This window comes from Camarhynchus parvulus, chromosome 10 (genome assembly GCF_901933205.1).
Source record: "Camarhynchus parvulus chromosome 10, STF_HiC, whole genome shotgun sequence".
NCBI lineage: Eukaryota > Metazoa > Chordata > Aves > Passeriformes > Thraupidae > Camarhynchus > Camarhynchus parvulus.
In genome coordinates, this window is record NC_044580.1 from 5,497,142 (window position 1) to 5,512,176 (window position 15,035).

At 39.2% G+C, this 15,035-nt stretch overlaps 1 protein-coding gene across 3 annotated transcripts in view; it reads left to right on the forward strand.

Annotated features, from left to right (window-relative positions):
* APBA2 (amyloid beta precursor protein binding family A member 2) overlaps positions 1 to 15,035 on the forward strand; it is an 80,810-nt gene that overhangs the window by 54,956 nt on the left and 10,819 nt on the right. For 2 of the 3 annotated variants that reach the window (XM_030954906.1, XM_030954908.1), the window contains exons 5-10: positions 379 to 415; positions 5,099 to 5,244; positions 6,571 to 6,606; positions 8,175 to 8,261; positions 11,842 to 12,027; positions 14,716 to 14,895. In XM_030954906.1, the coding sequence (XP_030810766.1) occupies positions 379 to 415; positions 5,099 to 5,244; positions 6,571 to 6,606; positions 8,175 to 8,261; positions 11,842 to 12,027; positions 14,716 to 14,895 (672 nt within the window). The remainder of the gene's footprint in view (positions 1 to 378; positions 416 to 5,098; positions 5,245 to 6,570; positions 6,607 to 8,174; positions 8,262 to 11,841; positions 12,028 to 14,715; positions 14,896 to 15,035) is intronic. The other variant, XM_030954907.1, reaches the window with a different exon arrangement.

The following is a 15,035-nucleotide window of genomic DNA, read 5'->3' on the forward strand; positions in this document are numbered from 1 at the left end:
TTTGTAAGACATTGTTAAATGTTCTTATTGGAAATTTGGGAAATTACTAATAGGCAATGTGATCTAGTAGGCAACTGATTGAATTGGGAATTGCTGGTGTGTATTGTTCATTTGACATCAGACTTCCTAGGCCATTTTCATGGTCTTCCTCCTGCCTCCCTTATTTTTTGTTTGGTGAGACCTTAAAGTACTTTGGGACTCCTAAGTACAGAAGCACTGTGTAACAGTGTTAGGTTGGGTTAATGACTGTGATGTGATGTGTTCAGTGTGCTAAACAGTGCCTATGTGACAGTTGTCAGCTGTTTAAATATAATAACAATTCACTTCATTGTGTGAAAGTTATTTTGTTACAGCTATACCATTTTTATTTCTCAACAGACAAAGAAAGTGTCTTCCTTTCCAAGTTTTGTTGATGGTAAGTTTGACATCATCCATAATTAAAGTAAGATGAAGTGGAAGCAAATACTTTAATATATATAAAAGATCACAGTTCTGAAAACCAGTCAAACCCAGGAGAACACAGCTGAGAAGTTTGAGTGTGGAAGTATTTAACGTTTTCACCCTCCTTATGGCAATGGGAGCCTACTGGTGATAAAAAAAGGAGGAGCAGGTAGAGCTCCCAGAAGGTTTCAGGTGAAAATGAAGAACAGCTACAAATCTGGAAGATGTTAAAAAGGTGTAACAGTGGGCCCCAGCAGGAGGTTTATGAATGTGTAAGAGCACTGTGTTCTTCAGGGCCCATTATTGAACTCTGGGAACCTCAGCTGTCAGCACAAATGGAAAAGTTGTCCCATACTGACCAAACAATGGTAATCCAACCTCTTTTCAGGAGAGCAAAGCTTTCACGTTTCTTCAATCTCTTCTGCAGTGCTATTACATGTATTCTGTTTGAAGGAAAATAAGTCAATTTATTAGCACAAGCGGGTGGACAGAAATAAAAGAGGATTGTACTGAGAAACATTACCATTCTCTGATTCACAGACAGCTGAAGAACCTTTCATTGGGAAAATGCACACAGCTCTTCCTGCAAAGAAAATGACTACACTGTAAAGTGAGAAAAGACAGTAGGGCATTTTCAAGAATCTGATCCTTCAGATCTGCCATGAACATACACAATAGAAGGCTTAAAAGAATGTGAAAAACTTAATTTCTAATGCCATTCTCAACTCAGGGAAAACTTAATACAATTTAGCATAATATTTGGATATCCAACACATTTTTCTTTTATTGCCTGATCTCACCAACTTGACAAGCATTTTCTGTTTCAGTAATTTACTTAAAGAACTAGAACAAATGGAAAGTTCAAAGATTGTCCCTTCAGGTTGACATCTGAGGGATATCACATGGAACACTTGGCATGCACTGGCTAACAGGCCCTACATACAGGCACATTTAAAGACATTCCCCAAGAGTGGCAGAGACAAGAAATGAGGCTGATGCTTTGTAATAAGCATCTGCTGATTGCATAGTGGACAGGCACAAAGCAAGGCCAGCATGCACAGAACATAAAAGCAGCTGAGACAATTCGCCCCTCACGGCGCTGCAGATACAACTGCACATTTTAATTTTACTGGGATAAAAAGGTGATGTCTTTTTCTTTACATACCAGTCAGCTCACTACTCTGCTGGAAAGGGGTCAGGATACCCTTTACATAATATAATACAATACCTTTTTTTAGTTCAATCATTTTGCTTGCTCTGATTTTTTCTGTAGTGGCACAGTATGTGAGGATAAGCTGTCTATTAGGCTTTTTCTATTGCAGGTATTATGTAGCATTGTCTAACACAAATAAATACATGGCTCACTAGGAGCTTATGATAGCTTACAAGACTGCTCTCTGAACTCTGAGAAAAACACAGTTTTTATTATTAATTTGTATGTAGAGTCTCAAAAAGTACAGGACCCTTCTGCACATAAGAGAAGATTCTGCCAGCTAACACTGCTGCTGTTCCCTGGGCTTTGACAGAAATACCACAGCCATATTCTGGTTATATTCCTACTCAGTTTTAAAGCACTTTCAGCATGATTCCTTAACTACAGTAGCTATATCTATATTTCTATTTATACATAATTTTTTTCATATGCCATGTGAACATAAAGAATATCTTTAATCTATCATATCTAAATGTCCTTTACTGTTAGAATTATTTTAGTAGTAGTACCACCACTACATGCTCATAGGAGTAATTAGTTCTATGTTCAGTGTTTCTAGCTGTTCTGCACTCTGTCCTATCACCATAAATCTTATTCCCTTACACAGTAAGAAGCATAATGAAGTAAAGAAGTCAGTCAGAATATGGAAGTAGTAGATAGACATTCTGCAAAGTGACTTATGCCCTGTGTCCATTTATTCCTTATGAAAAACCTGCTGCAGTGCCACACATCCCAAGGTCTCAGTGACTTCTGATAGTTGAGCAGGAAACTGAACTTCTGTGCTCAGAGTGCAATCTCTAAATACTGTCTGACTCCTTGGCTTACATGATATTAGGCAGACATAAAAATGCATTCTTAACAGATTAATGAATTCAGTTATGCTGAATTATTGATTTATTTTTATTAAGTTTTCTTTTTTTCTTCTTTTATGAATACAAACATTAATTAAAAATCTTTGGACATAGTCCATTTAGTCTAGAATTATCTTTATACTTGTTACATTCATAGACCAGCAGAAAACCAAGTAATCTCTATTGCCTTGACAAGTGCAGAAATTTGCAGTTAAATTTCTCTGAAATAGTTATCTAATGTTTAAGCACCAATATTCAACATAAAATTCCAATCTTTGCTCACATCAAACTAACCTTCACATTTGAAACCTGTTCCTTCTTCCCTTCCTCATCAGTAAGCCTTTGTACACTCTTGCAGTCAAGGGCATGCTTAAGTGCTCTGATGAGCTGGGACCTCAGCCAAGTCTGCATTTTTGCATTATTTAAAGCAGACAGAGATAAGGGAAGAAAACACCCAGGTGACCCAATTTGACCCTGGCAATTTTCAGCACCATTCCATCCTTCCAAGAGATGTCTTGCTTTACCTGACAGTTGCTTACATTGCCTTCATAATGGGAAATGTATGTTGGAAATGTTTTCTGCCCAACATGTCTTTTTTTTCTCTATTATCTATTGCTGTAAGCATATTCTGCATGCTGCTGATTTATACATGATGTAGCTGACTGTTGCTAGTAAAATGATTCTGCAAAACATAATTTTTTAAAGCTCTGAAAAGACAACCAATGACATTCAACTAAAAAAGCCCCAGTCTTTAAGAAATCCAAATTAATAACATTATGATTATAAAATTGCTTAACACCCTAGATTACTTCCATGCTCAATAATTTTTTCATACAAATTAGTTAAAAACACCCATTGCTGTCACAAACAGCCAAGACATGAGAACAAATAGTTTTTTCCTTTGTAACATCCATAGGTTGCACAGACCCCAAAGATACTCTGGGCATTTTGCTCGATGTAGTAATGATTCTATGAGAATTTGCACAAAGAATTGCAGTTTTACTTGTCTTCAGACACAAACATTTCAAGAAAATTAATCTAAATTACCTACTAAGGGAGTTTACTTAAACTGATTTAAACATGTGGGTAAGCCTATTTGAGAGTTAAAGCAATCTTGATTCAATTTAGCCTCATTTACTTAGCCCGAAGTGAATGAAAGAAAACAAAATTAAAGCTACTTTAATTTTGAGTGAGTGTGTTGATGCAGGTATCTAATGAAGTTTTGCTACCTTAACATTAAATTCACGTCCTTAATTAATTTCCCTCTCTGCTGCCCTTGAAACAAGATGTCAGTATCATGCAACATGAGTATTTTGTTGCATGCTGGAAGAAGTATGAGACTAAATTCTAGGCCTGAAAAGACAAATGAATAACACCATCAGAAGAGGCACCATACAATATACACCATCCATCTGCTGAAAAATATAATGGTACAGAGATATTAGCAAACAGAAGCAGTGATACAGGAACAGAGTTCTTGTGGAATTTTCATTTCCTTTGATTTCTTTTAGTGAATTAAGGCTGCAAGAACAAGGACTGTTTTTTGAGCTATTGAAAGACTTGGCCTTTATGAAGAGTTTCAGTAACTTCTAAATTATTGGCTTCTCAAGGATTTCTTTGAGGGTTTTCATACTTCTAGTGGAGATTGTCAAGATATGTTTTTATGCTTTCCCCATACTTCAAAAATTTTAAATTCCACAGAATTCTATTCTGAGATGTAATGATCTAAACCATTACTGGATTTGTACAGATGTGAGCTAAATCACATGTGTTCTGTGGTATACAATGAAGATTAAAACAATGGTGTTTGATAGCAAACCAAATACCTCCAATTTGTATGAGCATTGTTAGTTAATGTCAGGTCTCTGAAGAGTACAGGACTGCTATAAATATATATCTCAATGTTTATATACCTTGAGTCCTGAATCACAAAGACTGTGGGTTTTGGCTGGGGGTTGAGATTTCTGGCAGGTGGATTTGAGATCTGCAGGGATGAATAAGTGTCAGCAACACTGCCTAAAGAGGAAAGTCACTCATTTTAATCTTGTTTATATTCTGTTGGAAGACTTCTGCTAAATTAGAATGGGAATACGAAGGATAGGCAAGCTCACTGAAAGATGTATGTGTAAACCACTATTTCAGTACATTTAATCAGCACAGCATACCATATATTCTTTCCACATAATAATCTTCTACATTGACTTGATTCTAAATAAATTGAACACCAAGCAATAAGCCTTTTTTAAAATTAACATTCCCCTTCAGTGTCATTTTACTCCTCACACAAGATTTTTCTTACTTTAAAAAAATGCATTAGAAGGTCATCAAGTGGATCTAGCTCAAAGAACATTTCTTTTATAAAACTGTTGAGGCATAAAAAATGTTCAGTATCAAGAGATTTCAGCCAAACTGTGGAATGACTGTTCCTTACTGTCAATCTAATCAAATTGGATGTAAAGCTTAACAGCTGGATAAAGAGGATGGTGAGCACAGTCCCAGTATTAGAAAGGTTGTTCAAGCCTCAATATCCTTAATTCAATTCCTCATCTCCCCACTCCTTAGAAAGGCAGTAACCATAAATGCCTTCTGTCAGTTCCAGGGCCTTGTGAACCTGAGGACCTCATTGATGGAATCATCTTTGCAGCCAATTACCTGGGCTCCACCCAGCTGCTGTCCGAGCGCAACCCCTCCAAAAACATCCGCATGATGCAGGCCCAGGAGGCAGTGAGCCGGGTCAAGGTAGGGCATCTTCCTGCCCTCTAGAATACTCTCTCATCCTTTAACAGCTGATCCCTCAATGCTGCAGGATCTGCAGCCTCAAACCTCTCCTGAGGCGCAGTTAGGTAAGTAGAGATCAGTATTGTAAATACCATTAGTTTACAGTGCTTGCTGTAAAAATTCATACAGCAAAATAGAAATTATTCTGGAGTCTATTCAAAATTCTTTGGAAGCTGTTTAACAAATTCAAGTATGGGAGACAAATTGCAGATTGCAATTAGAAAATATTCCAGTGGCAAAGCACTGGGGTATTTCTTTGACTGTAGTTTTACTCTTCTGTTATTACTTTCTTCAACTTACTACAAATTGAGAAAATTACTCTCAATATTATTACTTATATTATTTTTTTTAGGACAAGAATATTCATTGCTATTGTGTTTGGATTTGGTGTTATTTACAGTGAACAATTTATTTGTAAATAACATATCATAGACTGCTTCATAGAGCTCTGTAAAGAAAATAGTATTTTGATTAAGAATCTAAGTAGTAGATTTTTATTTTAGAAGTTATTTTACCTCTGCTGTAAATATCTCATCTGAATAAACACACTGTTAAAGGCAGACTTAAATGCTAGGAGAAAAAGTATGTGCATAGTCAATGAAGTATTTAATTGCTAAATTTTGCATGGTTTTGAAGAAAACAAGTTTGGAAAGGCCACTTACAAGGGATTGTCATGACTGATGATTGATTTAGTATTTAGAAAGAAGTGGAATGCAAGAAAGGCCCAGTTCTTTAAACTTTCCAAACCTTTCTGTTTCTATTTAGCATACTGTGATATCTCAAGTTACTGTAAGTAGTTGTTGATTGCAATTAACTCCCTAAAAACTGTTGTATGGATTAATGCCATCCCCAATCTCTCAGGGGTACCTGACTACTCTAGACAGTCATGGCAGGGGGCTTGAGCTGTGTTTTGTTCAACAGTCACATGTAGATGTGTGATCAATATGGACAGGAAACCTTGGGGTTTGCAAGTGCTGCCCTTTTTGACTGCTGTAAATTTGGCAGGATAAGTGTTGGGAGCAGCTGATAACAGACAACACTTTGGTACCAATTCTTTTGTAATCAATTGTGAACGTGCACAATGCCATGAAATCCAGTTATGCTTGAGAACTGCATAAGGTATAAACAAATCGTTCTCTCTTCCACATCATTCCCCCACTGCTCCCAGATTTTTAATTTTCAGCAGTCTGGATTCACAGTCCAAGTTTCCCTGACTTCCCACACTGTGTTTTCTCTTTCCCTTTGTGTACATCTGTCTGCATTCTTTTTTTTTATGCTACTCCTCAGAGGATGCAAAAGGCGGCTAAAATCAAGAAAAAAGCGGTGTGTAAACTGTTTTTCTTGAATGCTAATGTTTACTTACACTTTTGTTGTCCTTGTTTTCCATGGAGTGTCATGTCTTTCATTACAGATCCTCATAAAGTTGTCATTTTGGTTTCTTCTTTGGTCTGCAGTAGAATAGTGAATGGAGTAAAATGAACTCATTTCCTTCATTGTTCATTTGCTGGAGTGCCTGTCTGCTGCCCTTCTCCTGTTGAATACCTGTGATTTGTTTACTGCAGATGTACAGCCATTGTTATCTGGGAGATGTTTTTGAATGTAATGCTTATTTTGATTTTACTAACCAAAGCAGTAAGATGTACTTCCTGTGCCTATGACTTACTGTATATTTATTAAGTTATTGTTGATATTTAAAACCAAAATAAATTCACCACATAGTAGCTGGAACAATTCATACAGGAAACATTGCACCGTTAAAAACAATACTTCAGATAACTAAATACAGGTGACAAAAATATCACCATAAGGATGGAAGCAATACAAGTAGTATCTGCCAAAGTATGTGCTTGCTTTGTGTTTCACTGGAAGATAATTAGAATAAAATTAATCTAAATGAATTATAGGCATAGCAAAGCCTTTATAACTCCAAAAAGGATTAGCAAATACGTAATTCTCATCATGAGCCAGTGTCTGACCTGGAGACTGGTGCCTGCCTTTAGCCCAGGCTGAGACAATCTGTGGCCATTTTATTCTAAGGCTGCTGCCACAGGTGCTGCTCAATACCAGCTGCAGTGGTACCTGTGCCCAAGCAGCCTGGAGGAATCCAGGTGTTCCTGCTGGACCAGAGAACAAGGGCAGCTCTTGGACAATGCTTCAGTGAGAGGTAGCAGCTGCTTTGCCACCTCTTTTCCTGTTTTCTCAAGTGGACAGAGCCAGGACTCACATTGGAGCGTGGCATTACATTGTAATAATCCCTCTTGCCTTGTGACCATGCCCTCTGATGGGATATGGAAGTGTTTCCCTAGTGAGCAGTGCTCAGAAGCAGCTGTGGTCTGAAAGTCCCCTGATGGCCTTCTGTGATATGAGAGAAACAGCAGTTCAGTGCTTGGTTCTTTATTTTCTAGGAAAACCCCCAAAAGCTAAAAAAAAGTCCTAAACCCCACCACAGCACTGAGCATCAGTTTACACTTTTTTTGGTGAGCCCACTGAAGGTGGCAAGGGCTAAACAGCTGATGGGAACTAAGTCACCTCCTCAGTTCTCCTACTTTCTCAAGTCTGGTGCCTCAAGTACTGAAGTGCATCAGTGAGAAAGTGAGGAAAAACCAGCCATACTTTTTCACCTGTTTTGGCTATAAATAGAGAATTTTAATGCTTGAGCTGTCAATCCCCCAGGCTCCAAAAATTCTCTCTTACCCATAATATCACAGTAGGCTTCACTCTGTCTATGCAATAAATGTACTCTTTGCATGTCTTTAGAAATACCTTTGAATAGCCAGCTCTGTAATGGTTTTAAGTGCAGTTGTCTCACATCACATTATGCTTGAAGCAGTCCATGAATTTGTCATTCTGAAAATTAAAAATTCCCTTGTAAAACATCATCTGTCTTTTAGACCTCAGAGGGAGATTCCCAAGCCTTGACTGAAGTGGATTTGTTCATCTCCACACAAAGAATCAAAGTTCTAAATGCAGACACACAGGTAAGTTGGATTTAAACTCTTGGAGAATAATGTTGAGTTAGGCTGTGCTCTTATACAATTAGTGGGACACTTTATTGAACCTGGATAAATTCAGGTATTCAGAGTATTCAGAAAAAGCTCCTATTGTTCTAGCACTTGCTAATAGACTGACAAGACTGACACATGTTTTGCTTATTTGATGTAGTGGAAGATGTCTGGATGTTGCAATAATTGAGCTATAATTCAACTCAATTCAAAAAATATTCAAAAGCCTTTCAGAATGCATGGACACCACTCCTCTGGAACAGCTTCAGAACCCAGATTTACAGTCCAACAGGGAAGTCATTTGCTGCTTTGACTACGCCATTCATATCCTGCCATTTATAACATTTCATCTGATTTTTTTTCCATAAATCACATCTGAGCCACCATCCTATTGCCTAAAGTAAATTATTAATGGTTCATATAAAAGCAGCATTTGGAGAGCACAGCAATGATCAGCCTCATCTTCTAGGAATGCTTGTCTATTCAACAAGAGGTGATCTTCATAAAAAGCAGTTTTTGAGGAATTTACAACTAAATACATATAATTTATACATGGATCCCAATACTTAGTAATCTCACAAGGTCAAATAACTTTGATCATACTTACAGGAAGTCTTCAAATTTTCATTCTTATGAGAGGCATTGAAAAGGGCAATTTTAGCAACGTTTTGTCAGAAGTTAATCATGTCAAGTTTTCTTTTGTTTAGGGGATGTTGTTGATAAATGAAGAGCTACAGTTTATAGCTGGAATGTATGGCAGTTAACAGGTACAGTGTCTGTTGAGTAAGGATTAGTCTTAGTGGAAGTCACTCTTACTTCTTTAAATAGTTCAGCATTTCAGCTGAACACCAATGTTTAAAAAAAAAAGGGAAGGTCCTTTGAAGTAGCCCACAAACTGTCAAAAAAACTGGCATCTTACTCTTCTGATCCCCTGAGATTTGTAGTGATGCAAAATGCAATGCTCCATCATAAATGGTGTCTAATGTCTGAGCTGTTCAACCAGATGAAAATAGTAATAGTGGAAATTGTTCTAATTCCAAGCTCTCTAGAGTTTTCCCTGGGGTTTTAGTTGTGTTTTTGTTTTCTGGTTTGGTTTTGTTTGTGTTTCTTTTTACAGTGTGTCTTTCAAACAGCTATAACAGAAATATTCCCATGACTTTTTAGCATTTTTGGCTTGGTAACACTTTCCAGTGCTAGCGAAGTTCCTGGCTGGTATAATTACCATGGGTCTATTTCAGCTGGGGTGGCAGCTGGCAGAGACAATCTGTACTTTCAGGGCTTTATCAATTACATAAACCCTGTTTCTGCAGTATGCCATGTGTTTTATTCCATCTGTAGTGTTGTACAGCTCACGTGAGGCAACAGCTGAATGAAAATGTAAAATTCCCATTCAGGAAATGACATGCAGCAAGGTTCAAAATGCTGAGCAGCACCAGTCAGGTGCAGTCCCAGGCTGGAAGAGAGCCAGCAGTGGTGATTCTGTTGCCCTGAACAGCACAAGGAAATGGCACCCTTGCCATTCCTGGGTGTTTATACATTTAGTTGCTGCATACATTCAGCCATCAAGCACCTGTTTAGTAGGGATGAAGTAGGAGCAGCCTTATGTTTGGCCACGTGCCTTTTTGATAGGACAGGAATTGTTCCCTCTGCCACAGCTCTGTGGGGTTGCCCCACAAAGCCCCAAACCAGCAGAAACCACAGCAGCCTCTCCCACAGCTTCTTGCTCAGTCAGTGAAGAGAAGCTGGGAGTGAAGCAGCTGGGGAAATGAAGAAAGAAAAATAAAGATGTAGAGCTCACAAATGTGTATGTGCAGAGCCTCTGGTGCATGATTGACTCCACAAAATGGCCTGACTCATTAGGCTGTCTTCACACTCCCACAGGACTACAGCACTTTAAAGCCTGGAGGAATGCTTAGGTTTTTTCCTTCAGCTGTTCTTTGGGTTTCAAGAGAAGCAACAAACAAGATTCTGAAAGAATTCCATGGGAAAAAGGGAGTATCTGAGAAAGGGCAATCTAGATGGGAGAAGAGAACAATGGCTTCAGAACAGCCTGAGAGAGGCTGAATTTTTAAGGATAAATATAAGGACAACAAGGATGGAATGGATGCGACTCAAAAAGGGATAAAGGAAAGGAGAGAGGCAAATAGGCAGGAAGGATTTATGGGAAAGTAATAACGGAGATGGGTGAAAAAGAGATATTGGTAATGGAAAATTGAGTACAATGGAATATGGAGAGACAAAGGAAAAAGTCAAGTCACAAGTAAGTCAAAAGTAAACTCAGGTTTATGGTCACTAGATAGTATTTGCCTTACTCTTAACAGGAAAAATGCGGGAGGGATGGAGGAATGATTGCTTTCACCCCTACAAGGGGAAAATAAAAAAACTCAAACCATTTAAGTAACCTCTGTGTGATGATATGGGCACAAAGGCTTTCTTGGCAGGTGAGATGAAATGCCTTCATTTTCCCAATGCATTCACTCTTGTGCACACTGCATGTATGATTACACCCTAACACAATACTTGGTGCACACTGCTGAAAAGCAATTATCTGTTATCTCTGCAGAGCTCCCAGCATCCTGCTGAGACGTGTCCATTATAAAACATTTCTCCATTCTGACAGAAGTGCTGTAAATCCTCCTGAGCCCCTGCAGCCCTTAGAGACACTCCCCAAACCACCTCTTAACCAACATTACTTTTCATAGGTTAGGGATAAGCATTATTTCAAGCCTGAAAAGAATCATTACAATAATTTTACGGGTAATGATTATCTTCAGCAAGACAAGTGGTTCTAAGAAACAACAGTAATTTGTAGTTGTGTCTGTCAATTTAAATTGTACTGAAATTCTTAAAACAATTACTTTTGTTGACTTGAAGAACAATCCTTCTTCCTTAGGCCTTAGAAAATTGTTCGAATGATGCTAAACTAGTGCCAAGCTGTTTACACAAAGAATGCTGCTGCTTATATAAATTATTAAAATTATGAACTATCTGGTACCACTTTTTTTTTTGTTCCAATTAAGATGGACTTTTGTGGATGCTTTTAGCTGTTCAGGGTGAGGGACAGGGATGGTCAGGACACATCCTCAACTAGTTTGATCAGTACAACTATTATGCTTCTGGTTGTTTCTAGTTTGAGCAATAGATAAAACATGGAAAAACTCTCCAAACTGATCAGTGACCCCAGCCAGAAGCAGATTTCAGGTGTGCCCTTTCTATTTCCTTAAGTACAGTTTATCCTAACAGCAGCAAAATATGTAAAGAAATAACATAATTTTCCAACAGCATGAAAATAAATGTAAAACAGTAGCACAGCTCTCCATTCTTGCTTTACGGCAGCAACCATGCTGCATTTGCTCAGGCAACACTTCCATTGAAGCCAATGTCTTGGACAGCTTCCCTTTGACTGCGGAAGGAATATCCAGTCTGGGCCCACAGGAGGTGCTTCTGTAGCTTGTGTCTTTCTCCAGCAGCAGGCTGTCAAGGAGAGGGCAGCTGCAGTATTTGCAGGAGAGCAGCAGGCATGCAGAACCACTCTGTTTGTCCTTGCTGTGTGCAGGAAACCATGATGGACCACGCGCTGCGCACCATCTCCTACATCGCCGACATCGGCAACATCGTGGTGCTGATGGCGCGGCGCCGCATGCCCCGGTCCGCCTCCCAGGACTGCATCGAAACCACCCCCGGCGCCCAGGAGGGCAAGAAGCAGTACAAAATGATCTGCCACGTCTTTGAATCAGAGGATGTAAGTAAATGGGATCCATTTATTTAAACAATGTATGTCATGGAGAGAGCTCTGAAGTCAATGGCTATTCATGGGCAAAGTTAACCTGTGGTATATCCAATTGATCATTCATCCTGGGTTATATCCTTTAGTCCAGTGGGTTGGCACAAAATGACACATATGTGCCTCCAGGCACTTGGAACAAGGTGGAACCATTCTGGACCTCGACTGAAGCCAAGTCCCTTCTACTGCCTTGGCAGGGCTGCACAAGGCTGCCCTCTACCCAGTCCTGGTTCCCTGTAGCTACTGATCTGTAGTTGTATGTATTCTCAAACATGCCACTTGATCCTTTGCTGTTTAGGAACACATTCAGCTGTTTATTTTTCAGTTCTCTTTCTTCATCCCGAGCAAAGATTGTGAATTAGAATTTTTGTATAGAATCATAGAATTCTGTCCACCTCTGCTGTACATCCCGTTTCACTGTTGTAAAAAGTGCTGATGTGCCATCCCATATGTCTTGTGACAAAAGATGATAACGTTGCTTTACTGTTGTTGTATATCCAGGTTTGGGATTGTAGTGAATTAGGTACTTCTGTCTCAAGTGGCAGAGAAGGGACTTCAACCTAAAACATTTATGGAAAAATATACCAAGCCAGTAAAACAGAAAAAGCAAAATTTGTTCTGTTTCTAACTTGACAGTAAGAGGCAGTACAAAGTATTTGTCATCACTGTTATTATAGGAACAATTATAGATATAACTTCTAGGTATATATTTAGATATAATACCAATTAAAAAATAATGGAGTTCTTTGGGTCAGACAGTCATAACTCAGAGATTGCATATATTTTGAGCTAAGCAATCTATTTCCATTATTTTAAAGCAATTAAGCCTGTGAAGGAGAAATGGCATTGTCTAAAGGTTAGAGTTCTAGACCGGGGTTGTTCTGAGACCCAGTTAGCTCAGCTCTGTCACAGCTTTGCTTGGATAACCTTTTCAAGCAACTTAATTACATTATCTCTAGGTTGTGCATAATGCTTTCATAAACATTCATAAGACCTCAGAGATAGAGATGTAATTAAGATGTAAGAACTGGCTGTTACTGGCAGCAATAGAATAGAGCATGACATCTGGAGATGTTGGCTTTGAGAATGTAGAATGAAGGTAAAAGCAGAGGATGAACTACAGAGAAAGCAGTGGCAATGGAGAGCAGGAGGACTCAGTAATGAGCGATGAACTTTAATAATGGAATGATATGAAAATCTCCTGAGTGACTTCTGCACTACCATATTGCCCAGGGCAGTGGTCATAGCACCAAGCCTGACCCAGCTCAAGAAGCATTTGGACAATGCTCTCAGGCACACAGGGTGGAATTTTGGGGATGCCTGTGCAGGACCAGGAGTTGGACTTGATCCTGATGGGTGCCTTCCAGCTCAGCATATAGTATGATTCTGTACAAACCTCTAGGTATAGAGCAAAGACTTGAAAATATGCTTTAAAATATGAAGAAACAATTTGTGACTGATGTCCTTGATTTTCTAAAGTCATTTCCAGTCAAGCAGATTGGTGCTTGTGTGTAGAGCAGCACAAATGAAATACAGAAACAACCTTTTAGCATCAAAGAAAACACTTGATCAATAGATTGTAAGAAGATACAGATTTATAATGGCCAGAAAACCCCATGCATTTGAAATGCATTTAAAAGCTACTTACTGTCTAAAAGCTGTGTTGCATTTCCAGAATACAGGTTTGGTTAGTAATATATTTAGGGCATGTAAGGTGCAATTAATGTCTCATGTCATCAGGAGTTACTCATATACCCCAATGACCCCACAAGTGATGATCCACAAATATACAAAACTCAATATGGCATTCTCCTATGAGCTGCAGTAAACCCAGAGTAAGGAAAAAAATAATTCAAATGTAGAAAAAGTGACTACACATTCATTTTACTGATCTCTGTTTCTCTGTGTTCCCTTGCCATCTAGTGGAATGTGCAGATAAGTGCTCCAAAATTTAAGAAAGACAGGGGCTTTTGAATGGTGTTCTCAACATTAGCAAGCTTTAATGGTGGCTCTGGCTGCACTCCTGAAATGCTCCCTGACATCGAGGTGTTAATGGGAATACTGTCCTGGGTGTGCAGTGGGTAAGCAGGGGTATCCCTGGATGCTGGGAATGTGGCACTGTGGCAGGAACAGGGGAGCAGATGGCTGTGTTGGAGCAGTGCTTTCAGTCCTGGAAAGGCAGGGGGGAGGAGCAGCAGGTGACACCACAGCCAGAGCCATCAGTGCACACCCGTCTGTGCAGGCATGTGCAGGCAGAGCATCCCTGCTCCCCCAGCCCTGCAGGCAGCCTGTGCTCAGAGCAGGGCTCCCTTCCACAGCTCTGCTCCGGGCTGGGCTGCAGCCAGGCCTCTCCAGTGCCCACTGGAACAGTGCATGGGCAGCATATGGCTGCTTGCTGCTGCAGTGTACTGAGCAGGGGAGAGCAGCAGGGGGGTTTAATGGAGTTTGCAATTTGATTCTGGGTGTAATGGGTTCTTTCTGTACAACAGACCTTAAAGTGACTTTATATCCATGCTAATGCAGAAACTTTGCAGGATCCTGATTTTGATTCTGTCTTAAAATCTAATCTCTCTCCTGGTTTCTTGTGGTTTCATTGCTAAACTGTTGTTCTGTCCTTTCTCTGAGCTGCTTTTTTCTACATTTTAGGCACAGCTCATAGCTCAGTCAATTGGTCAGGCTTTCAGTGTGGCTTACCAAGAGTTTTTAAGAGCCAATGGAATTAACCCAGAGGATCTCAGTCAGAAAGAATACAGTGACATCATCAATACCCAAGAGATGTACAATGATGATCTGATACACTTCTCCAACTCAGAAAACTGCAAAGAGGTAAACTAGTTTTGGATTTTCATTTCAGATTGATCCATTTTTTTATCAGAGTAAAAGAAATATTCTCAGAAATACTTTTTTTTGCATTTTTAAGGGTGATGTTACAATTTCAAGATGTGTCCTTCGTCAGTCCTGTGTAC